At 45.3% G+C, this 25,018-nt stretch overlaps 2 protein-coding genes across 4 annotated transcripts; one reads left to right on the top strand and one right to left on the bottom strand.

Annotated features, from left to right (window-relative positions):
* Positions 1-982: 982 nt before the first annotated feature.
* CD3E (CD3e molecule) lies at positions 983-15,136 on the top strand. Of its 3 annotated transcripts, XM_006044703.3 has the most exons (10): positions 984-1,136; positions 4,378-4,557; positions 4,670-4,778; positions 6,873-6,890; positions 11,646-11,663; positions 12,089-12,310; positions 13,161-13,328; positions 13,672-13,718; positions 14,466-14,553; positions 15,049-15,136. In XM_006044703.3, exons 3-9 carry the CDS (start codon positions 4,730-4,732, stop codon positions 14,520-14,522), a joined length of 579 nt encoding a protein of 192 aa, XP_006044765.1. In that variant the 5' UTR covers positions 984-1,136; positions 4,378-4,557; positions 4,670-4,729; the 3' UTR covers positions 14,523-14,553; positions 15,049-15,136. The 3 variants fall into 3 exon arrangements, with proteins under 3 accessions (XP_006044766.1, XP_006044765.1, XP_006044764.1); XM_006044704.4 differs by having other exon boundaries at positions 983-1,136; positions 4,673-4,778; positions 14,466-15,136; XM_006044702.4 differs by having other exon boundaries at positions 14,466-15,136.
* Positions 15,137-19,750: 4,614 nt separating this feature from the next.
* On the bottom strand, positions 19,751-23,752 carry CD3D (CD3d molecule). The gene is made up of 5 exons (XM_006044701.3): positions 23,595-23,752; positions 21,632-21,841; positions 21,080-21,211; positions 20,766-20,809; positions 19,751-20,506 (listed from the first exon to the last, which is right to left on the bottom strand). Exons 1-5 carry the CDS (start codon positions 23,647-23,649, stop codon positions 20,441-20,443), a joined length of 507 nt encoding a protein of 168 aa, XP_006044763.1. The 5' UTR covers positions 23,650-23,752; the 3' UTR covers positions 19,751-20,440.
* Between the last annotated feature and the right edge of the window lie 1,266 nt (positions 23,753-25,018).

Below are 25,018 nucleotides of genomic sequence, written 5' to 3'. Positions count from 1 at the left end.
CCTTGTTCTCAGCAGAAGCAGCTGCAACACCCGAGTTCACACCTCTCTGGAAATAGTTCATACTGAAAACTAGATGATATGCCTATGGCCTCAATTCAGGACTGCTCTGATGGGTCACCCTGTTAACAAGTCCAAGCTTGTACCGCTCATTGCATGCATGCTAAGTCACTTCCAACTCTCTGCAACCCTATGGACTGTAGGTTTCTCTGTCCGTGGGCTTCTCCAGGCAAGAATATGGATTGGGTTGCCATGCCTTCCTCCAAGGGATCTTCCTGACCCAGGGATTGAACCCCCATCTCTTAAGTCTCCTACATTGGCAAGCGGGTTCTTTACCACTAGTGCCACCTCATGTGTGTGTGTGTTAGTTGCTTAGTTGTGTCCGACTCTTTGCAACTCCATGGACTGTAGCTGCCAGGTTCCTCTGTCCATGAAATTCTCCAGGCAAGACTACTGGAGTGGGTTGCCATTTCTTTCTCCAAGGGAACTTCCTGACTCAGGGATTGAACCTGGTTCTCCTGCATTGCACACAGATTCTTTACCATCTGAGCCACCACAGAAATACCAGAAAGCCACCTCATGACAGACCAATAAATCAAGACAGGAGTTATGGAGGCAAGGAATAGCTATTTCATTGGAAAAGCCATAAGACTGAGAAGATGGCGGGTTAGCATCCCAAAGAACCATCTTCCCAAAGGGGAGGGTGTAAAGTCCTGGTTCCAGCCAGAGTCAGGAGAGATTGTGTTAATTTCTTCCTTCCTGCAGTCATTCACAGGTGAACCTGGTCAGGATGTTTCCTATGAGCTGAACAAAGGTATTTCATGTTAACTCTCATTACCTGGGAGCCAGGGTTCCCAGCGATGAGCCATTATGTATAATTTAACTTATAGGTAACATTCCTTTAGTGATTAACTCATTATAGAATATGAAGCTCTTCCCTATTACAACACAATCCTAGCCTGGTATCTCCCCTTGGTTTGGCTGAACTCTCACTGTAGCTCCCCTTCTCCCTTGGCCAACCCCACTTCCTTCCCTGACCAGAGCTGTTCCTGTTCTTCCCTCTGTGAGCCACCTGCACACAAATCTCCATCTCAGTTTGTTTCCCAGAGAACCCAAATGATGACAACTCACATTTAGAGGTAAGAAGGTAACCACCAGAAAAACAGTTTACAAAGTTGAAAGTGGTTTTCTCTAGGGAGAGGAATAGGGCCAAGGCAAGGTGAGTCAGGAGACGGTTGTATGTACTCTTCTGTGCTCTTCCTTTGTCCGTAACATGCATATATTACTTCCACAATTAATTTTTTCATTTAAAAATTTTTAAAGAATTTGATGCTGTCATCCTCCTGTTTTAAACTCTTTGATCACTTCCTATTACCCTTAAAATAATCCTTAAGAATCTTTCGGGATGAATTGGGAGAGTAGCATTGATATATATACACTATTGTATGTAAAATAGATAGCTAGTGGGAAGCTGCTGTAGAGCACAGGGCAGCCTGGCACTCTGTGATGACCTAGAGGGGTGGGATGGGAGGTGGGAGGGAGGTCCCAGAGGGAGTGGATGTATGTATACATATAGCTGATTCACTTCATTGTACGGCAGAAACTAACACAACATTGTAAGCGGTCATCCTCCAGTTAAAAATTTTTTTAAAAAGAATCTTTAACAAGGCTTGCAAATCCCTCTCCATCTGGCCCCTGCCGAGTTTCCAGTTCCATTTCTTACCTCTGCTACTTGCCTTTCTGAGTTTCCGGTTTCTTAAATGGGTCTCTCTTCCTCATCCCCAGGCCCCAAACATGCTGCTCCCTCTTGTCTGGAATACTTTCCTTGTCCTCCCCCACTCCTGGTTCACTCCAGGCCTCCAGCAGGTTTCAGCTTAGATGCCACCCTCAGAAGGGAGACCTTCCCTACCCCCAGACTACATTAGGCCTTCCTTCTATCACTCCCACAGCCCCTGTATTTCCTCTTTCTCAGCATCAATCTCCTGAAATAATCAGCTTACGTCCACATTTCTTTCATCCTCCATGAGGCCTATCTATCTTGTGACTGTTCTATTACTGCACCCAGCACATACTACAGCCAGGTAGATATCAAATATTTACTAATTCAATGAATTTCACCAAAATATTTTTGAGGACCCCAGCTCTGTAATCTGTGACAACTTAGATAACCTACCTGAGCCTCAGTTTACTCAAGCATAAAATGAGGGTGAAAATAATACCTGTCTTAGAGGGTCATTTTTTGCTTGTGTTGAGGCCACACCCTAACCCTAATGTCTACCTTGTTGTTGTTCAGTTGATAAGTCACATCCGACCCTTGGCGACCCCATGGACTATAGCTGGCCAGGCTCCTCTGTTCATGGGAATTCCCAGGCAAGAATACCAGAATGGGTTGCCAATTCTTCCTTCAAGAGTTCTTTCCGACCCAGGGATGGAACCCACATCTTCTGTATTGGCAAGCAGATCCTTTACCACTGAGCCATCAGAGAAACCCTAATATCTACTCTAGAAGTTTGTTTTTTGTTTGTTTGTGTTTGTTTGCTTTGGGGCCATGCCACTCAGGATGTGGAATCTTAGCTCCTGACCAGGGATCTATCCTGTGCCCCTGTATTGGGAGTACAGAGTCTTAACCACTGGACTGCCAAGGAAGTCCTTAGAGAACTGTTGGTTAGAGCCCTCAGCACAGTGCCTGGCACTGTAACCATTTGATTGATGCATACTCAAAAATTAAGAAAGACCATAACCAATCCCAAAGAAAGGCAATGCCAAAGAATGCTCAAACTACCGCACAATTGCACTCATCTCACACGCTAGGAAAGTAATGCTCAAAATTCTCCAAGCCAGGCTTCAGCAGTACGTGAACTGTGAACTTCCTGATGTTCAAGCTGGTTTTAGAAAAGGCAGAGGAACCAGAGATCAAATTGCCAATATCCGCTGGATCATGGAAAAAGCAAGACAGTTCCAGAAAAACATCTATTTCTGCTTTATTGACTATGCCAAAGCCTTTGACTGTGTGGATCACAATAAACTGTGGGAAATCCTGAAAGAGATGGGAATTCCAGACCACCTGACCTGCCTCTTGAGAAATTTGTATGCAGGTCAGGAAGCAACAGTTAGAACTGGACATGGAACAACAGACTGGTTCCAAATAGGAAAAGGAGTACATCAAGGCTGTATATTGTCACCCTGTTTATTTAACTTATATGCAGAGTACATCATGAGAAACACTGGACTGGAAGAAACACAAACTGGAATCAAGATTGCCAAGTGAAATATCAATAACCTCAGATATGCAGATGACACCACCCTTATGGCAGAAAGTGAAGAGGAACTAAAAAGCCTCTTGATGAAAGTGAAAGAGGAGAGTGAAAAACTTGGCTTAAAGCTCAACATTCAGAAAACGAAGATCATGGCATCTGGACCCATCACTTTATGGGAAATAGATGGGGAAACAGTGGAAACAGCATCAGACTTTATTTTTCTGGGCTCCAAAATCACTGCAGATGGTGACTGCAGCCATGAAATGAAAAGACGCTTACTCCTTGGAAGGAAAGTTATGACCAACCTAGATAGCATATTCAAAAGCAGAGACATTACTTTGCCAACAAAGGTCCATCTAGTCAAGGCTATGGTTTTTCCAGTGGTCATGTATGGATGTGAGAGTTGGACTGTGAAGAAGGCTGAGCGCCGAAGAATTGATGCTTTTGAACTGTGGTGTTGGAGAAGACTCTTGAGAGTCCCTTGGACTGTAAGGAGATCCAACCAGCCCATTCTGAAGGAGATCAGCCCTGGGATTTCTTTGGAAGGACTGATATTGAAGCTGAAACTCCAGTACTTTCGCCACCTCATGCGAAGAGTTGACTCATTGGAAAAGACTCTGATGCTGGGAGGGATTGGGGGCAGGAGGAGAAGGGGTGACAGAGGATGAGATGGCTGGATGGCATCACTGACTTGATGGACGTGAGTCTCAGTGAACTCCGGGAGTTGGTGCTGGACAGGGAGGCCTGGCATGCTGCAATTCATGGGGTTGCAAAGAGTCAGACACGACTGAGCGACTGATCTGATCTGATCTGATAACCGTTTATACTCACATCAGCAGATTCTAAGACTGTCACTCTTTACCCTTTCCAATGCTGAATATTACAATTAAAAAATATTTTTGTAAATATTATAGGCAAAAAAAGAATGGCATCTCATGGTTTTAAATCAACATATATTTTCAAACCAACACCTTGGCCCAAGCCACGTATGCCATAAAGAAAGCACCTCTTTGGTGCTCCTCTCTCTTCCTGTCACAGCTTGTGTGGTGAGGAGGGGTATCTGAGAAGGGAGCCCCCAATGTGCCAAGGCCTGGGCAGCTAAGTTGCAGGTATTTTTTCACAGCACCTCAGGTCTACCTCATCCAATGGGAGGACACGGGGCCCAACTCTCCCCAGCCAACCCAGGTGGCTGCCTCCGTCTCAAACGTAGAACCCTTCAGGCCCAGAGGCCCCTTCACACTTCCTGTGTGGGGTTCAGAAACCCGCCTCCCCTCCCAGCTGTAGGTGCCTGCTTCGGAAAATGGTGAGTCTCTCTCTTACAAAGCCCCCTTTTTCATCCCAGCATTGGGAGCAATGGCCCCAGGGTCCTCAAGTCCAGCAGGGGTTTTGAAAAAGTCCTCTGGTTTCTTTTTCAGAAGTTGTGAGCCAACTGGCCTCCGCCATCTTAGGTAGAGTGAGCGTCCAGTGAGGGAAGGATGCAGTCGGGGAATCTCTGGCGAGCTCTGGGACTCTGCCTCTTATTAGGTGAGTAGGATGGAATGAAAAGATGGGTGTTTCTCCAGACCATGGAAGGCTCACTGCCTAACCTGGTACTGCCCAGGGTATCAAGGAGCCTCATTTTCTAGAAGATGTAAGGAAGTGTTTGTGTGGTGTTAGCACAGGGAACGAGGGATAGGCTAGCGTGTTCCCAGAAGACCTTTCAGAGAACAGCTAAAGGAAAGCAGTTGAGGTGATCATATCTACCGAAAGCAAGGAGATCTTTGTGCCTCCAAGAAAAACCTCGTTCTGTCAGAACAGCCCAGCCCTTGTGAACTAACACAAAGGGGATTAGAGGAGTTAACCTTCACTGTTTATTGCAAGGAGAGTAGATGGTTGATCCCAAACTCTGCACCAACTATACAGCAAGCTTAGTATCTGAGACAATGAAGCACTTCCTAATTTCCAGTCCTTTTCAGTTGACCAAGTGCTTTCGATTACTTTAGTCCTGTTGGAAGGAAGGTGGAATATAAATTGATAAGTAACTAAGAGGCTTTCCATAGCTCATATTGGACAAAGATTTTTTTTTTTTAAGGTTGCTGTAGTAAACAGCACTCAGTAAGAGTGCCAGATACCGTGCTACAAAAAGGTCTTTACCTGTGTTAACTAATTTAATCCTTACCTCCACCTTGGAAGGTAAACGTTATATGTATCCCGTTTCAGTGGTCCCCAGCCTTTTTGGCACCAGGGACCAGTCTCGTAGAAGACGATTTTGCCACAGACTGGGGTGGGGGGTTCATTTCAGGATGTTTCAAGCACATCCCATTTATTGTGCACTTTGCTTCTAATCTAATGCTGCCACTGATCTGACGAAGGTACCCATCTGTGGCCCAGAGGTTGGGGACCTCCGCCCTATTTTACAGATGGTGAAAAACTAGTACTCACAGAAGTTCAATAGCTTGTTTAAAACCACAGTTAGTAAGTGCTGAAGCTGATCTGGGAACTCAGAACTGCCTACAGCCTGCGCTCTTAATGATGGCACGATGTGAGGCCAAATAGCTCATGAGGGTTTTATTTTAGAAATCTAGAAAACACTATCACAGCTGCGGCTTGCATCTCAGAGCTACAGCCATGGCGTCTCCACTTCCTGCTTCATCTTGGGTTTCTCTAGCTTGAGAGTGCACACGAGTCACCGGGGAATCTTGTTAAATTTCAACTTCTGCTTCAGTGGGTCCGGAGTGGGACTGCCCTTCTGCCTTTATAATGAGCTCTCTGGCTCATTTGTCTCCTACCAGGGAACATGTTTGGAGTGTCAAGGTGCAGAGTGTGATTTCTCAAGGCACTGGGTTACAGCCCCATAGTATATACTGTGCTCTGCAAAGGGAGAGAGAGGGAATACCAAAGACCCAACCACCCCTAGAGGTTTGGCCTCATGAGAATGTGCCCAGGCTGCTCTGGTTATGGTGAGTGGGAGGGGTGTCTCATCCAATATAGAGGCTGTTGATGAAACAGGTACACATGAAACTTGAAGGCGATGTCAGGGAAACTGGTCATTACAGAGAATCCGGATTACTGCTGAGTGCAGGGACTCTGGAGGACCCAGTGGAAATATGATCGGACTCTTCAATGCACAGGCTCTAGCTAATGAGTAATTGGTTTCAAGTATTCTCATCTCTGTCTCAAGAAGAAAACAAATGGAAAAACCGAACCATCAGACCAGCAGGAGTCAGAGACGGAACAAGAATCTCAATCTTTGCACTTAACCCAGAGCTTGTTTTTCTTCCACAGTCAAGAGATTTCTGTTTAAAATGGAGGCTGGGCTGCAAAACTCTCCCACTATTTCTCCATCTCCCCAGAAGCACCCCTCAATATTTTCTAACGTCTGTTTGTCAAATGCTGTGTGTTCATGTTTAACGCTAGATGCTTCCTTCTTCTGTCTCATCCCAAATGGACCAGAAACCCCGGGTCAGTACCCAGAAGTCCATATCACTCACTGGGTATAGGGTTAACTGTGATCCAGAAATGGGTGGGAAGGACCGCAGATGCTCAGAAATGGTCAGACTAGACTATAGAACTTTCTCTGCTTGGAATTTCAGTCACTCACAACATTTACTAACTCTTTTCTTCTTATTTATTTTCTAGTTGGTGCTTGGGCACAAGGTGAGTTATGCTTTTTCTTTCCTTGTTATCAAATCAGCCCATCTGTTTTATATTTATGAATGTTTTCACTAGACCTCCTACAGAGACCAATAAAAGGGGTTTCTCTCATCTTCTCCTTTGCCTTTCGCCGTAAGTCTAGGGATAGTTCTAGCCAAGAAGAGGAATGCAATAGAGATCATAGGAAATAATGAGTGTTAACTATTCAGAAGAAAAGAATTGAGCCAACTAAAACAATGCCAAGTTTTCATTTCCTATTTGATGTGAGTTTTTTTGTGGAGGATTTGTGGCTTGAATGCATGCCTAGAGATGCACTAAATAGGCCTCTGGGGCAGCATTTGAGTCCACATTCAGTATTACATGTCCAGGGACTTCCCAGTGGTCCAATGGTTAAGACTCTGCACTTCCAATGTGTGGGGGCATAGGTTCCATTCCTGGTCAGGGCAATAAGATTCCACATGCTGTGGGGTATGACCAAAAAGTAAAAAAAAAAAAAAAGAAGAAGAATGACATGTCCAAATACTCTGAAAGTGTGTGTGTGTGTGCATGTGTGTTCATGTGTGCACGTGCATATGAGTGTGCCTGGCCTGGACTTACCTCCTCAGTCATAGCAGAGAGGCAGGACTATCCCAGTATTGGAAGGCTTTCTCTTCAGTCAGCTCCTCCAAATTGAGTGAACCAATTTTGTGTTAAAAGGCAGGCACTGGGCCAGTCTTCATTACGTAGCCTTAATCTGCCTAAATTGTAGTGTCCTTAGAATCCTTTTTAAAAAATATATCATGGAGAATGTGTTAATGTTACCTTGCTAACAGATGGGATATGTTGAGAGCCCTGATAAACTCGAGAAAAACTAATCTGTTCTGCATGCTATTGGTCATTTGGGGTTGGTTTTTGTTTATTGTTTAATTTATGCCCAATACAGATCTTCCTTTTTTGCTAGCTTTATTGGAATACAGTTGACATATAACATGGTATAAGTTTAAGGGGTACAATGTAATAATTTTATGCCTGCCTGCTAAGTCACTTCAGTCATGTCCAACTCTTTGCAATGCCATGGACTGTAGCCTGCCAGGCTCCTCTATCCATGGGATTCTCCAGGCAAGAATACTGGAGTGGGTTGCCATTTCCTCCTCAAGGGGATCTTCCTGACCCAAGAACGGAACCCATATCTCTATGTCTTCTGTATTGGCAGGCGGGTTCTTTACCACTAGTGCCAATTGTATTTTTAATTTTATAAATATATTTTTATATTTATGTATTGAATAAACATTATATTCAAAATGATTACTTAGGACCCTTTTTTATAACTAATTAGCCACCAGTTTTTTTAATGTAGAATATGAATGAGTTTTTCCATATGCAGCCATGGGAAATTTAAATATCCATTGTTTTCTGAAGATTGAGGGAAGAGTCCTAATCCAGGGTGGAAGGGTCTGATCTTATTAGCTGATAGAAGTGTTTCGAATAGTTTCTTTTTCAGATACAGAAGAAACTGGTAAGAGGATTTTCCCTCTGTACGACTTCCTTTCAAATGTGGATCAAAATGATCATGACATATCACAGTAATAAATACTAAGAGCCAGAACCATTAGAGAGAAAATATAATTATCTTTCAATAGAATCTGTATGAGATGTGCCTATGTTTGTTGCTAACTGTCAGGTCCGATTACAGCTGAGTGATGTGTATTCCTGAGTATCCATTCAGGAAAGAATATATATGTGGGTGTGGGTTGGAATTTTTGTGTATATCATGAATTCATTGAAGGCCAAAACAACACCTTATTTACTTGGCCAAATACACATGGGCTTCCCAGGTGGCTCAAACGGTAAAGAAACCACCTGCAATGCAGGAGACCTGGTTTTGATCCCTGGGTCAGGAAGATTCCCCTGGAGAAGGGCATGGTAACCCACTCCAGTATTCTTGCCTGGAGAATCCCATGGACAGAGGAGCCCAGTGGGCTACAGTCCATGGGATCACAGAGTCGGACACGACTGAGCCACTAACACTTTACTTTTACTTCTAATACACATGGTAGGTGCTCAATATGTGTGTGTGTGTGTGTGTGTGTGTGTGAGCAGGTGCTCAACACCTGTTTTTTAAATGAATAAATGATCATGCATATGACTGCATCACTAGTTCCTTCCCCCTCAAGAAGCTGAAGGTCTTCAGAATTCCCTGGAAGTCCAGCTGTTAGAACTTCTTACTTTCACTGTTGAGGCCCTGGGTTCAATCCCTGGTCAAGGAACTAAGATCCCACAAGCCACATGGTTCGGCAAAAAAAAAAAAAAAAAAAAGCTGATGGTCTTATTTGAAAGACAAATAATTGATAATGTAGTCTGTTTCCTGCTATGAGTAAAGAGTAAAATAAAATATAAAGAGAAGAGCGGCCAACTCTACAAAGGATATAGTTGGGGAAAGCTCCCCAGGGGAGGTGATTCTTGCGTTGAGTTTTAAAGAGTAACCTTATAAGGAACAATATCTCAGTCAGTGAAGAAGGTTGTGGAGTGTGAGGCTAAGAGTCTAACTCTGAAACTAGACCATCATATCCTGGCTCAACTTCTTACTTGCTGAGTGTCTGAATAATTTTCTTAACTTCTCTGTGCCATAGCATTATTACATGTGAAATATAAATAATAATGATACCTAGCTTGTAGAGTTGTTATGAGGATTGATTGATTTACTTCGAATATCATCTGATGGGTGGAAAGCAGTTGGTAGAGTTTAGCTATCATTATACGGGAAATATGCAGACTAAATAATAAGCATTATAGTTCACTAGGCATACATGTTCTAGGTATTGCCCTTAATATTCTACCTGAATTTTGTCACATAACTCTCTGAACATCCCCACCCTACAGATAAGAAAACCAAGACTTAGAAAATAAATATATTGTCCAATCAGAGATATAAATATAAATGCATATTTATCTGATGCTGAAATTCATTTTTTAAAAAATATTTATTTGGCTACACCAGGTCTTAGTTGTGGTTTGTGGGATCTAGTTCCCTGATCAGGGGTCTAACCCAGCCCCCTGCACAGGGAGCACAGAGTCTTAGCCACTGGACCACCAGGAAAGTCCCTGAAACTCATTCTTTTAATCATTATGAACATGTACAAAATTTTTGTGAGCATATGTCCTGTTTCTAAGTATAGACATCTAAGGGAATTTCCTGGTGGTCCAGTGGTTAAGACTCTGTGCTTCCACTGCAGGGACCATGGGTTCGATCCCTGGTTGAGAAACTGAAATCCCACATGCCATGGAGCACAGCCAAATAATAATAATAAAACAAGTGCTTCTAAGCATAGACATCTACGCCCTCATATGAGATTGTATTGGTCTGCGCTTCACTACTGAATTTATGCCAAAAAGAGTTGTGAGCAATTTCTTTCACATTGCTTTTCCAAACAAACATACCATGCAGAGTGAAACTTCTATTTACTTCTAAATTATTTTATGATTTCTAGTTTAATATTTCTAAGAAATATCAATGCTGAAAAATTATTTCCAAGTCAAAATATTACAGATGATCTACTGTCATTATACTCAACTCCCCATTATTACTAGATAGGTAAACCTGCAGAACGACTTTACATTCCATATGATCTCAGCTGGAGTGCTGACTAAGCAACTGAGTCAGTACTCTGCTCTGTTCTCCATTAGCAGGACTCCCAGAAGGAAAGAAAGAAAGTAAAAAACACTTTTCTTGAGCATCTGCAATGCACCATCCATTTTCAGTTTCATAATACATTTAGTTCTCACAAATACCTTGTGAGGTGGATGTTTTATCTGTTTCCCAGATGAAGAAACTGAAGCTCAGAGAAGTTAAATGATTTTCCCTTGGTCACACAGCCTAAAGCAGATCTGGGATTCAAACATAGGGTTTCTGATTCAGTCCAGCGTTCTGTCCCCATAGCACACTGCAGCAAAACACCCCCAACAGAGAGAGCGGTAACTCTGAGCGTCACGCTCTGCTCTTCCAACTGTTATATATTCAGGCTCAAGCATAGCCCAGTGCTGTCTAGGGTCCCAGCCACAGGTCTTCCGGGAAACCAGGGTGCTCTCCATCCCTATTTCCTAGGGCAAAATTACCTACTCTGGGGAATTTGGCTGGATCCCCAAATTTTATTAGTGGATTTCAGTTGTCCACACCAATAGTTCCAACATATATAACTAAGAGTTGATTGCACTGAGATATAATTTAAAATACTGTCACTTTTTATTAGAAGAATTATTCTTTAAAATGTATATAGAACTTCACATAGTTTAAGGGTAATAACATGAAAGTGGCATGGAATAAGAAGAAAGATATTTGATCTCTACTATGAGGGTTTCTGTTAGTTATAAGAAAGAACTTCTGAATAATGAAAAACAGATGAGTATAAGAATCAGTGATTCAAAGAAATGAAGGTCTTTATCTCTGAGAAGGATATGATATCCTTTTCATATCTATCTGGAATATGGCCCTTGCTAATGCAAGGGAATAAGTTTGAAGACGTCTAGAATTTTTCAGCTTTAGGATTCTAAGACTTTTTGAGCTTTACATGCTGATACATTCTCTGTTTGATACACCTGAGTTGTGTCTATGAGCATATTTCTTAGGCCAGGTACATAACTCATCTTCAAGACATGGGGCTCCCAAAAAATTCTCTGGGAATTCTTAGAGACAGTGTCTAGCCCCACTCAAAATTTTTTACCTACAATTTAAACTTCAACCAAGGTTATTTTCTTACCATTCTTTCCTTTTTTCATTTTCAGATAATGATGAACAGAAACGTAAGTTTTTCAGTCTTTTACACCTGCCCTATCAATGATGCAGATCTGTGGTTGGGAAGAAGCACCTGATTGAGGGAGATTAACCCCAAGAACTGAGGTCCTCCCAACATTTCTAACTCCCCATTTTAGAAACATTACAAATAAGGACTTCTATAGATTTTCTTTATTTTCACCCTCTCCTTCCAAGTCCCCATGTCCATGCCTAAACTCTGAAGTCATCTTCAGGAGGTTCTCTAGGGCCCCTTCTCCTGCATCTCTCCTCTTTCATACCCTTTAGCCAACAGAGTCGCCTTTTGACAAGAAAATCTGAGATCTAGGATGTCAGATGACTTTCTGCATTTGGTTGCTTCTTTGGCTACTAACTTGCCTTAAATCTTACTGGTTTCTCTTTTTAAATTTCCCTTCTCTTCTCTCCCATTCCCCAGCATATGAAGTCTCCATCTCTGGAAACACTGTTGAGCTGACGTGCCCTAGAGAGTCTGAAGGTGAAATACAATGGAAAAAAAATGATGAACAAATGAAAGGCTATACTGGGAAACAGCTGTTACTGAATAACTTTTCAGAAATGGACAACAGTGGTTATTATCAGTGCTACACGACCGAAGGGAACAAGGAGGCCGCACACACGCTGTACCTGAAAGCAAGAGGTAATACAGTCTTCAGAGCAAGCTCTACTAGACTCTTCAGGGAGGATATCTTAAAAGCACATTCTCAGGATTTCCCCTTACCCAACTTACAGTTCCCTGGCAGCTTTGTGCTTCTCCTACACTCAATCCAAGACTATCTGGGGCCACACATCATCAGTGTTTTCTGAAATACAGATTAAAGATCAATATAGGGCTGATAGGGTAACCTTAGCACTAGATCCAAAACAACTTCCCAAGAGACGGGACTGGGTATCCTGTCTGCATTATATCCTGTCCAGAAAATATGGAACCCCAATATTAGTTTATCTGATGCTTTATCCAGACATGAATTCTTCAGGATTTGCAAAAAGGACTCAAAGCTACTCTATGAAAATGTCATAAACTAAGGCATAATCATAAACAATAATGACAGGTAACAATCAATGAATGCTTATTAAGTTTCAAGCAATAGTGCTTGAAACAAACACTTGCCCGGGCATTTCATATAATCCTCTTACCAAGTATATGGGTTCAGTGCTATCTTACTTTCATTTTATATATGAGGAAACAGAAGCTTTGCGGGTTCAACACACATTTCTGAATTCTCACAACTAGTGAGTCACGTAGCTGGGATTTGAACCCAGGACTGTCTGACTGACTCCAGAATCTCTACCCATGAACACCACACTTCGTTTGTTGTTATAAAGGTGCTGAAGCAGCCTGGGGGCAGAGGGAGGGGTGTCTGGCCATGGCAGGTACATGAGTACTAAAGGTCGAGAACGAGCTTCATTTGTTCCTTCCTCATCTCCGGTGTCCTGTGTCTTCCTTTCTGGGGGATTTCTCTTCTTCTCCCCCGACCCCTGCCTCACAGTGTGTGAGAACTGCATGGAGGTGAATCTGATGGAGGTGGCCACAATCATCGTGGTTGACATCTGTGTCACTCTGGGCTTGCTGCTGCTGGTGTATTACTGGAGCAAGAGCCGAAAGGCCAAGGCCTCGCCTATGACGAGAGGAGCGGGTGCTGGCGGCAGGCCCCGGGGTAAGATCATGGAGGAGATGCCCACCAAGGGGGGGATGTCTAGCCTGGACCAGGTCAAGACAGCTTCTCTAGAACAGTCATGGTATGGCCAAGATCTTGACACAGAATATCCCATCTCAGATTACTCAGAAACCATGGAAGGACCTTGAGCTGAGGTCACAAAATGGTAAGAACTGTGTAGGGTCATTAGAGATGGGATGAAAAAAAGGCAAAGAAAAATAGCAGCTGGAACAGAAAAAACTGAGAAGTAGAGGGGAGTTCGCCATCCTGGATTTGGGTCTCATTTTCACAAGATTGGTGTGTCCTCTTGGAAATGAATCATTTTCCCTTCCCTCCTTTGCAGGACAAAACAGGGAGAGGCCACCCCCTGTACCCAATCCAGACTATGAGGTAATGAGGGACACAGTGGGGGAGGGGTCTTTCTAGGGGAGAAAGGGACAGGTGGGACTGTCCACCTGGCCTGTCAGACACTTCAAAGCCCCTCCTTCAGGGCTCCAGGACAACCCACCATGTGCCCACCTCTGCATCTATCATGGTAGAACGCGGTCATCTCAAAGGCTGCAGGGTTCCCACAACCACAAGCAGTGGGGGTGGCGGTGTCACTCCTCTTTCTCTGGTTTATTCATTAATTAGCTCAGGAGCAGCCATGGGGAATATCATACACCCAAACTCAAACACCATAAACTCATAACTGCCATCCCACCAGCATGTACCTACCAGCTGATTTGGCAAGTAAAGAGTTACTGCCTGGCATGGCAGAGAATCACCAGGACTGTTCTAATTGATCAGTGTGTATGCACCACCAATGGTTAAATATTTTGCATGTCACGCCTGGAAAAACTCAACAAATACTTACTGAGCACCAGTCAAGCATGTGCCATTTACTTTTGCATGAGTGACTTCACTTAATTCTGACAAAAGCCCTAAGAAGTGGTCCTTTAGTTTCTCGTTTTTGAGATGGGAAAACTAAGGTTCACAGGAGGTGACCAGATCAATTCTCTTACCAGTTGAGCCCACCTCCTGCCTCCTAGCCTAGGATCTTCCCATTGCTCTGAAGCTAATTCTGCAGAAGCCCTTCTTTCTCAGGAATGACTTCCTCCCACCCTGCTGACCACCCGCTCTCTATTCCACCTCTAGCCCATCCGGAAAGGCCAGCGGGACCTGTATGCTGGCCTGAATCAGAGAGGCGTCTGACAACTCCTGACACCATCTCCCAATGACCCAGGTCTGCCTTCTCTCCAGGCCTGCCACTCCCTGTTTGTTCCCTGGGCAAATCTTGGACCCCACAGGAGAACTGTTCCTCTGCCTTGTGGGGAGCTTCCACCCTCTGCCTTGTCCCCACGGCCTCCTTCCTGCCTTCTCTGCTGGCGCCCAGTGCAAAGATATTGCTGCCTTATTATCCTTTGAAACATCACAGCTACTCACCCCTTCACACCTGGCTGGCCTTCTTGTCAGGATATTTATTTCCGTTCTTCACCCCGCCCTGCCCCAATTCGTTCCTTTCCCAGGGGATATTACTATTCCCCTTGGTTCCCTCTTTCTCTTGCAGAGAAATTGCCCCATCCCTAACTATTCCACCTACCTTTCTCTGTTTCTAGCTCTCTCTTTGGAAACCCTTGGTGGGAATGGACTGGGTAAATGCTGGCAGAGGTCCTGCCCTGTTCACAGACCCCAACCCAGAGCTCGTTCTGTGCCCCCTCCCTCCCTGTCTTCACTGCAGACTCCTAGACGGTCATTTGAAGCTCCATGAATGTGCTAAATTCCTTGTCAGCTGAGAAAGAAAAGAAATAAAGTGTATTTGGCTGAAAGAGTTGCTGTCCCTCTCTTCTGGGAAGCCCTCAGAGGCTGTCTTGTTTCCTGAACAACACAGGTCCTCCCTACCTTTGACTGTATTCCCAGCTATGACCTCAAATGCAAGTACTACCTGTTTCCACAACTGCAACAGGCCTTACCTGAAGCTCTCTTTGAAAAGGGCACCGGGGAATAAATCAAAGAGGGGCAGGGGGTGGGGGGTGGATATAGAGAAAGGGAAGGAGGGAGAGAGGAAAGAAATGAAGATGGAAAAGAAAAAGAAGGGAGGGAGGGAAGGGAAGGAGGGAAGAGAGAAAGAAAGAAAGACAGGGAGAAAAAGAATCATTTGACTTAACCCCTTTTGGAGAAAAACAGCAAGGATAACAAAGAGTGCCTGATGAATGCTCAGTTCAGAAAACGGGTGAGACAGAAATAAAGGTCTTAAAAGGCAGATGAAAGCAGCGGAAAGAAAAGAGGAGGTGAAGGGGTGTGTGTCAGCTGGGGTTGGGATGTGGGGGAGGGGAATACAGATTTCCACGCTGCCTCGAGAAGGAAGCCCCTCCGAGGAGAGGAGGAGCCGCGGGGGGGGGGGGGGGGGCTGGGGGAGGGGGGGCTGGGAGAGGAGGAGCCGCGGGGGGGGGGCTGGGGGGGGGGCTGGGGGAGGGGGGGCTGGGGGAGGGGGGGCTGGGGGAGGGGAGGGAGGAGGTGGAGATGCGGCAGAGCAGGGATCTCTGCCTCCGCTGCGAGAGGTAGCGCAAGGCAGCCAGAAGCCGGCTGTGGTCTAGCCGCCCGGATGTGGGCTGCGCTCTGAGTGAGGGTGATGGGCGCAGAGCAGCAGGGCCCATGTGGGAGGGCTTCCTTTTCGGCCTCCCAGGGCATATGCTCAGCTTGCAGAAAGCCTTCACAGGAGCACTGAGGCTCTCTCAGCCCAGTTCAAATCAGCCGGCTCTCTGCACTCAGAAAACCCTGCTGACCACAGGACTATTTAAGAGTGTGACCATGACTCAGAAAAGTCCTCTGTGGTTTGCAGCCCCCCATATACTGTACACATTCAGCCTCGGTCTTGTGGCTGCTGTTTATGTTTACTGGCCTGCGTTGAAGTTACATCTGTCCCTGTAAGCAGCACTTAGGCTCAAAAGGAATCTCCATGACGTTGACCATGACTAGCTGCTGATCAGCAGGCTGGTCCAAGGGTGGTAGTTCTGTCCCAGGTGTATATGATGGTGCCCAGGCAAGGGAGGTGTGGCTCAGCATAATGAATGCAATAATAGCGAACATTTAGGAAGCATTTACTCTGTTCTAGGAGAAGGCAATGGCACACCACTCCAGTACTCTTGCCTGGAAAATCCCATGGACGGAGGAGGCTGGTAGGCTGCAGTCCATGAGGTCGCAAAGAGTTGAACAGGACTGAGCGACTTCACTTTCACTTTTCACTTTCATGTATTGGAGAAGGTAATGGCAACCCACTCCAGTGTTCTTGCCTGGAGAATCCCAGGGACAGGGGAGCCTGGTAGGCTGCCGTCTAGGCGGTCGCACAGAGTCAGACACGACTGAACTGACTTAGCAGCAGCAGCAGTAGAAATTGTGCTTGAGGGCTTCTCTGGTGTCTCAGTGGAAAAGAATCCACCTGCCAATGTGGGAGACCTAGGTTCAATCCCTGGGTCAGGAAGATCCCCTGGAGAAGGAAATGGCAACCCACTCAGGTATTCTTGCCTGGAAAATCCCATGGACAGAAGAGCTTGACAGGCTACAGTCCATGGAGTCACAAAAGAGTTGGGCACGACTTAGTGACGAAACAACAACAACAGAAATCGTGCTTAGCACTTTATAAGAGTTACCTTGTTTCATCCTGTGACAACTGAGAAGATAGATGTTGTCTTTATTTTACAGATGAGGATATGGGGCTCAAAGAGGTGAAGTTACTCACCCAAAGTGCATAGTTAGTCAGGGACAGAGCTGGAATTAGCAACCCAGGCTGTCCAACCTCTATGCTCCCAACAGGTACCCAGTGCTGACTGTGATCATTAGAAACACTCTCCATTTTCCTGACTTAAAAATTCTGTATTGAATTGCTTAGGTATTCCTCCTATGAGCGCTTTTCTAATCATTCATGTGACAGACCAGCACTCTGCTAAGTACTAAAAGGAAACAAATGGAGTCTGTTTTTAGGGAGTTTACAATTATGTAAGAGAGGCCAACTATGCAAAAAACAACAGAACAAATGTGAGTATGCATAGGAGTACTATAGATGGTATTATCAGTGTTCCTAAGAGGTACTGGGAGAATTGAGGTGGTTGGCGAAAGCTCCACAGAGAAGGGGAGACTTGAGCTGGGTCTTGAAGGGAAGGATAGATAGAATCTGAAGACAAAAGAGAAGGCATTCCACCCACTGAGGATGAAATAGAGAACCGAAATGGCCCTTTAGCTAATAAATAAATTGAATTTAGATTAAAACACTTAGGGATAAATCTGACCCAAAAAATGTGTTCACAGGGGCTTCCCTTGTGGCTCAGTGGTAAAGAATCAGCCTGCCAATGCAGGAGACAGGGCTTCGATCCCTGATCCAGGAAGATTCCGTGTGCCTCGGAGCAACAAAACCCGTCCACCACAACTCTTGAGCCTGTGCTTTAGAGCCCAGGAGCCGCGGCTCCAGAGCCCACGCGCTGCAGCTGCTGATCTTCACGCCCTGCAGCCTGTGCTCCTCAACGAGACAAGCCGCTGCAGCTGGAGTAGCCCCTGCTCAACGTAGCTAGAGAACTAGAGAAAAGCCCCTGCAGCAACAAACCCAGGTCAGCCAAAAAAAATAAAATTATTTTTAAAAAGGAGATCTGCCTTCTAATTTATAAAAAAGATGTGTTCATGGATTGGAAGACTCCATATCACTAGGATATCTGTTCGCACCAAACTGATCAATAAATTTGAACCAATCCCGATCAAATTCTCAGTAGGCATTTTGTAGTAACTGAAGCCAATTCATATGGGACTGAAAAGAGAAGAGTTAGACTACTTTCTTTAAAAATTTTATCCCAGCCATTCCACTCCTGAGTACTTATCCAATAGAAATAAGAGTGTATGTCCTTGTATGTATGACCTATATAATGACTTATATATGAATGTTCATAAAAAATTGTAAGAGCCAAAACAAAGAACCACTCAAAAGACAATCAAGGGGTGAATGGATAAACAGCTTGTGATATATCCATTCAATGGAATACTACTAACATTAGAAAGGAATGAGCTATTAATAGATGCAACAAGATGATGAACCTCAAAATAATTATGCTGAATGTAAGGAGCCAGACCAAAAAGGGGTATATATTATATTATTTCACTTAACATAAAACTCTAGAAAATTGGAAACTGATCTATAATGACAGAAAGCTATTCAGTAGTTGCCTGGAGGATAAACGGCTAAGGGAAAATCTGCATGCAAAAGGTCACAAGAAAACTGTCTGGAGTGTTGAGTAGGTTCATACTTACCAAGCATGATGATGTTTCACAAATGTATTTCACACTTTAAATATATGTAGTTTATTCATCACACTTTACTTCAATAAAGCTATGTTTTAAAAGCACACAAAAAGGGAGGGAGCTGAAGGGACCCAAGTTTCCAGAAGGGCTCAGGTGAAGGTCAGTGTTTCTCAACCCTATCTTCACATTTGAATCACCTGAGGCACAATACAATCAGACTCTCTGAGGGTGGCACACAGGCATCAGGACTTCGAAAGCTCCCCAGGAGATCCAATGTCCAGCAAATGTTGAGAACTGGTGAGTAATAGACGGGGATGTAAGGGTCTATGAGGCGCATAGGGTCAAAGGAGGTGTGCGGTGCGTGGGAAGGACATGAGCATCGGTGCAGTGCAAGCCGTGGAAGCCTTGCCCAGGGAGGACGGACCCTGTGTAAAAGAGGGATCTAGGGCTAGGACTGCAGCAGAGGGTATAAAGGGAAGGAATAACTCATAACCATGAATGAAGCATGTGTAAATTGGAAGTTCATTCAGTCTCTAACAAAGTCAGAGTCTGTATGTATGTCAAGGAGATAGGAAAGAATTATCCAGATCTCTGGCTATGTGGTTGTTAATAATTTTCTCTTTTGGGAACCCTGGCCTAAGAAACCCCCACTCTCATTAAACTGCCCTGAAGTTCCTTGAATTACTCTTATACAGAGAATAAGACATGCCCATGGTAGACAGGAACGGGCATAAAGGACACAAAAGAAGAAGTGGCTTCAGTTCTTCCCTAAACCAGAGAGTCTTTGAATTGGAGCTGCTTCAGAATTACCTGGGGACCCAAGCATGTTCCCAAGTGGGACCCAAGTGTGTATTTTTGATTTTTTTTCAAGTTGTGCTTACATTTTTTTTTTTTTTTTTTTTTTTTTTGGCGTTGCAGTATGCAGGATCTTAGTTCCCAACCAGGGATTGAACCCAGGCCCCCTGCATTGGAAGTGCAGAATCTTAACCACTGGAGTGCCAGGGAAGTCACTGTATTTTTTAAATAAATCCCAAAGTTTCAGAACAACTACTAACCCAATGGCTAAAGATGACATCTATTGAAAATATCCCAATTTCCCACCCAGTCTCAGACTCCAGCTTTCCAAGTGGGTGGAAGAAGATCATATGTTTTAACTGATGAAGAGTTTCTGATGCCAGTTTATTATGCAGAAGGCAAGGTGGAGCAGGGACAGGTTCTGGGGAAAGAAAACAGAATGGTATCTTCTATACAGGGAAATGGGTACTAAAGAGGCCTTGACTGAAACTTCCTCATAGTTGGTAGCTACCAGTCCACAGGGGTCATAAAGCCAGGGCCAGCCCCTTAACAGAAGTGGAACTTTGTCATACACATTCTCAGAGCCTGATTAGGAGTGATTCCCCAGGGCCTTCAATGTCTCTGCTACCTCTGCTTGTGATGTCATGGAAACTTCTATGTGGCCTGTGTACATAAAGACAGCAGCCCCTCCTCGCCTGTGGTGAGGAAGTCAAAGCTGTAGAAGGATTGTAACAGGGGACTGGAGCCAAGAGAGTGCAGCAGGGCCGGTCCTGCATCCAGGGAGCCCACCAGTGGGAAACACCAGTGGGCCAGGATATGGTGAGAGGTCACCCATCACACAGTCCATGGGGGGCAGAGGATGCAAGTCATGAAGGAAGGACACAGGTGGGCAGTGAGGGCAAGGGCCCAGCAAGGTCAGGGCCACTCCCACAGCATGCCCAGGAACCTTCAAAAATCCAGGCGCCTGCTAAGCAGAGGAGGACATCTTTCTTGGCTGAGCAAGGAGAGAAGGTCCAGTTGATAACTGATGGGCCTAGAAGCCACCAGCATCAGGTTCATTTGTTCCGAGCCCACTTATCACCAAGACGACTGTACTGAGCATCATTGCGCTCTCGAAGGGGCTAAGAGATGAGAAGGGGGAACAGGGAGGCAGGGTCAGAACTCTCCCATGGGGAACCCCAGTAGACCCCAGAGATGAGAACTCATGGGACTCCCCAGTGATGAATTCCCCACTAGGACCTTCTCTCTCTCTCTCTCTCTCTCTCTCTCTCTCTCTCTCACACACACACACACACACACACACACACTAAACTTAGTGTCAGGCTCTCCATCCCCACTCGCTCCTCCCCCCATTCTCATCTTTCTCCCCTCAGGGCTCACCTGATAGAGCTGGTCATTCCCCATCAGAGCTTGAGTGTCAGCAGCTAGAAGAACCAGAGAAAAACGGTCAGCAAAAGCCAAAGAGGTGGCACAGGGAGGCCCATGAATGCTGCCGGGGGACTGCAGCTACAAACACGCTCAGAAGTCTGCATGAGCTTTGTGGGCACCCAAGTGCTGTCAGTCACCAGTTGTAGGAGTCCTTAGGAGATTGCAATGGTGACGCCCAGATGAGGCACAACCCAATGCCAGCCCCATTCCTTAGCAGGTATACACACACAGCCACAACATATACATGCTCGGTCCCTTCCACCTACCCCTGGAGAATCTTCCAGTCTCATGTCCAGCAAAGCAGTAGACACCCAAAGCAAGGAGCACAGTGGCAATGATGTCGGTGATGATCATGCCTGCCAGGGTGGCTGTGTCCAGCTCCACACAGTTCTGGCACACTGTTGGGGAAGGGAGGCCGGAAGAGAAAGGGAGGGTCTTCAAGATCAGGGAACCATGCCTCTTAAGGCAGCCCTAGGAGCTCTCATGTCAAGACCCAAACTTGGAAAAAGAGCCTTGCTACATCCACCTTTAACCTTCAGTCCAAGAAGTAGTCTCAGGTTTGTAGGAACTTTAAAAAGGCAGTAGGCCAACCACGCTCCAGACCAAGCCCCTACTGCTTGGGTCACAAGACTAGTATTGTTCTTTTACCATTAAGCTCTTTCCCACTCAAGGCTTCAAAATCTGGTTCATATCCTTACAAGAGCAAGCCAGTTTGTCGAGAGCACTGATTGGTACACTGGCGCTCCCTCCAGCAAGGAAGTTCTCATGTCCAGAAGCCCCCACCTATTCCACCCCCAAAGGATCCTGGAAGCACATACTTCGATAGTATACTTGCAGAATAAGTTGTTGGGCTTTTTCACCACACTGATACATTCCTCTTGGGTCCTGGATACGTTTTCCTAAGTCCAGAGTTTTATTATTGCCTGACACCTCTTGTCCTTCTGTTCCTTGTAGCAATGTGATGCTGGAATTGCATTCCAACATTACTTTGTCCTCAGGTTCCAGCACTTTTAGAATGCGGGAATTCACTAAGGAAACAAAAAAAAAAAAAAATACCATGACTGGAGCCAACTCTTTAGTCTGCACCAGACCACTGTTCTGCTGAGGCTCATTACTTAAGAAGGACCACTATCCAAGTCTAGAACAGTTCGAGGTTTCTGCTGAGAGAGACGGAAGTCACAAGAGAAAGGCTTCAGCAGGCACCCCACAAACTGCAGAGGCCAAGAAGGACACAGAGGGGGGTGGTAGGGAGGTCCAAGAGGGAGGGGACATATATATGCATATAGCTGATTCTCTTCATCATACAACAGAAACTAAGACAGCATTGTAAAGAAATTATACTCCATTTAAAAAAAGAGAGAAGGACATGATGTAATCCAAACAGAGGACAGGCCCTGATGAACACAGAGCAAAAAAGGAAATCATGGAGTTGGGTTAATCCAAAACCTTCATGGAAATGTGTTCAGATCATTGAATAGAAGTAGCAAGGGAGCCCAGAATGCTAAAACACCCAAGAGATATTGAAAGGCAGAAGAATGGTTCTCAATTGAAGATGTCCACATTTTTTTTCTCTAAGAAAACTTCTAATTCTACTTCCCAGTCACCTGCCACACTCCAACATCAACTTCTCATACTCTTTCCCTCTTCCTCACTCATGGTCAACCACTGCCCAGAGAATGGTACTACCAAAGCCTTTCCCAGGGCCAGTGATGGCTGGGGATAGGAGCGAAGCTAATATGAATTACCATTCCAGTGGTCCAAAAGGGGACCTAAGGCAAATCCCATGTAAAGATTTTTAGTTGTTCTACCCATGCTTGGGGGAGAGGGTCAGGAAAAAAAATTTTTTTTTATTAAATCCTTTCTTGGGGCTCCACACAAGTCAAGTCTTATGGGGAGTTTAAGGGCTGGATGTATGCACAGCATCTTTTTAGGACCACTGAATTGCTATGACTGAGAATATCTCCACAGCCCACAGAGGCACTGGAATGTGTATCTCCAATCCCAGGGAAAAGTGGAATCTACATCATCCCTGAGATTCATAGTCAGTTACCAATTTGGATAGAAGAGCATCTTTTAGAAAATCCCCCACAGAGCCATTCCTTGTGCCTGTCAAGAAAGCATGCATATATTCTCAGGGAGACACACAAACATCAGATGTTCCGCATCATACACTCATGTCTTCCTTGGGGATCCATTTCCAGTGGAAACCCTGGATCTCCCAAAGAAGCTGACTACTAGGGTAACCACTCATCCCGGTTTGCCTGGAACTGAGGGAATTCCTGGAACATCAGACTATCAGTTTTAAAACCATGCAAACTGGGCTGAGTGCGTCATGCTATCACCCCAAATCCGCCCTCACCCCTGCTCAGCCGCAATTAAACTTCTCTCTTAAAGCATTCCCCTGAGTGCTGGGCTATGGCCCCAGGTGGTGATGTATGGTGTCCACATGACTTGGAGTCCTGGACCCCGGAGGCTATCTACCCTAGACGGAACAAAGCTCCCAGTACCAGCCCTAGGCTCAGGTGCACATCTACTACAAAACTTCCTATAGATCTCTGGCCTGAGGTCTTCAGAGAGACATTGAAGGCCAAGATGCCGCCCTAGTTAGTCAGTCAAAGCCAAAAGAGCCTGTGCCTCCCAGATCCTGTGCTACATCCCAACACAGCCCTCCATGACAACACCGGTGTACTGAGGCGCTTTCGAATGGACCTCATTCCAGGTGGTAATGTCCCTCTCAGGCCCCTTCCCCACGATGCCCCAGTGCACTCAGAGAAGCCTTACCTTGGGAGAGAAGGGCAGCCAGTATCAGGCAAGAGAGAAACCTGCTGTGCTCCATCTCCCAGCAGAATTCATCCAGGAGACAGACACAGGTCACAGACTATCAACCGGGGTTAAAGCCGCCTTTCCCCAACTGACTCATGGGTACCCGGAAAAAGTCAAGGGTGGGGGAGGAACTAGAAAACGCCTATTTCTCTGTCTGCTCTTGGTGACAGGAGCGGCTGGGGTAGAGGTAGGCTGGGGGTGGGGTAGGAAAGAAGCAGCTGCAAATCACTCTCTCACAGAGTACGGAGTGTGGGGGTGGGGTAGAAGCTGGAAGTGGAGGCTATGGAAAAGGATGCTGGGACTTCTAGGAAGTAGAAGGAGATTCAGGGTGTCCTTTCTTGAGTTGCTGATGAAAAATACGAAACTAAGTTCCTGCCGTCTATGGGGTCGCACAGAGTTGGACGCGACTGAAGCGACTTAGCAGCAGCAGCAGCAGCAGCAAGTTCCTGTCAGCAACATCATTACATTTACTCACCATCTGAAAACTGCCACTTCTCAAAACCCTTGGTAGAAGCTGTGAATCCCATTCTATAAGCCAGACCAGCTAGGTTTCTTCCTTTTCTGGTCTTTCTTGGGACCCTGCCCAAGCTCCTTCTTGGGCCTCCTGGGGTACCAGACTAAGTAGCTTCTTATTAGCAGGAGGTTGGCCTTTGGGGACCCCCTAATGAGAGAGGTGCATCCTGGCTCCAATACCATCTACCTGCTGCATCTGCGCCAGTCACAGAATTCTCCAGAGACTAATTCCCTCAGTATCATGAAAAGAATTCAAACAGAATGTTTGTATTGTGCCTGACACTTCATAGGACTTCCCTGTAGCTCAAACGGTAATCTGCCTGCAATGCAGGAGACCTGGGTTCGATCCCTGGGTCGGGAAGATCCTCCGGAAAAGGGAATGGCAATCCATTCCAGTATTCTTGCTTGGAGAACCTCACAGACAGAGAAGCATGGAGGACAACAGTTCGTGGGGTTGCAAACAGTCAGACATGACTGAGCAACTAACACTTAATACTGACACTTCACATGTGCTAAGTAAGAGTTATTAATAACAATATGATTGGGACTTCCCTTATGGTCCAGTGGCTAAGACTCCCAATGCAGGGGCCCTGGGTTCGGTCCCTGGTGAGGAAACTAAATCCCACACACCACAGCTAAGAGTTCACATGCCACAAAGAAGACCAAAGATTCCACGTGCTGCAACTAAGACCTGCACAACCAAATAAATAAATAAATATTAAAAATAATAATAGCAATATGATTAACTCACAGGCACAACTGAGCTTCCCCAGGAGACAAATGGACTTTTTCCCTTTGGGATATGGAGATCCAAAACTGCTGCAGTTAGACCATACTTTACCCAAGGGTAGAGATTGTACATGCCTTGC

Source organism: Bubalus bubalis, chromosome 16, assembly GCF_019923935.1.
Source record: "Bubalus bubalis isolate 160015118507 breed Murrah chromosome 16, NDDB_SH_1, whole genome shotgun sequence".
NCBI lineage: Eukaryota > Metazoa > Chordata > Mammalia > Artiodactyla > Bovidae > Bubalus > Bubalus bubalis.
The sequence above is the reverse complement of the archived record's forward strand: the minus strand, read 5'-3'. Positions and strand labels throughout refer to the sequence as shown.

Excerpts from the sequence above, each read along its gene's own strand:
- CD3E (XM_006044704.4), top strand. The coding sequence starts at position 4,730 with ATGCAGTCGGGGAATCTCTGGCGAGCTCTGGGACTCTGCCTCTTATTA. Across the intron at positions 13,329-13,671 it reads TGCTGGCGGCAGGCCCCGGG|GACAAAACAGGGAGAGGCCA; the intron begins GTAAGATCATGG and ends CCTCCTTTGCAG. Across the intron at positions 13,719-14,465 it reads TACCCAATCCAGACTATGAG|CCCATCCGGAAAGGCCAGCG; the intron begins GTAATGAGGGAC and ends TTCCACCTCTAG.
- CD3D (XM_006044701.3), bottom strand. The coding sequence starts at position 23,649 with ATGGAGCACAGCAGGTTTCTCTCTTGCCTGATACTGGCTGCCCTTCTC. Across the intron at positions 21,212-21,631 it reads TCTGCAAGTATACTATCGAA|TGTGCCAGAACTGTGTGGAG; the intron begins GTATGTGCTTCC and ends CTTCCCCAACAG. Across the intron at positions 20,810-21,079 it reads GACTGGAAGATTCTCCAGGG|CTGCTGACACTCAAGCTCTG; the intron begins GTAGGTGGAAGG and ends TGGTTCTTCTAG.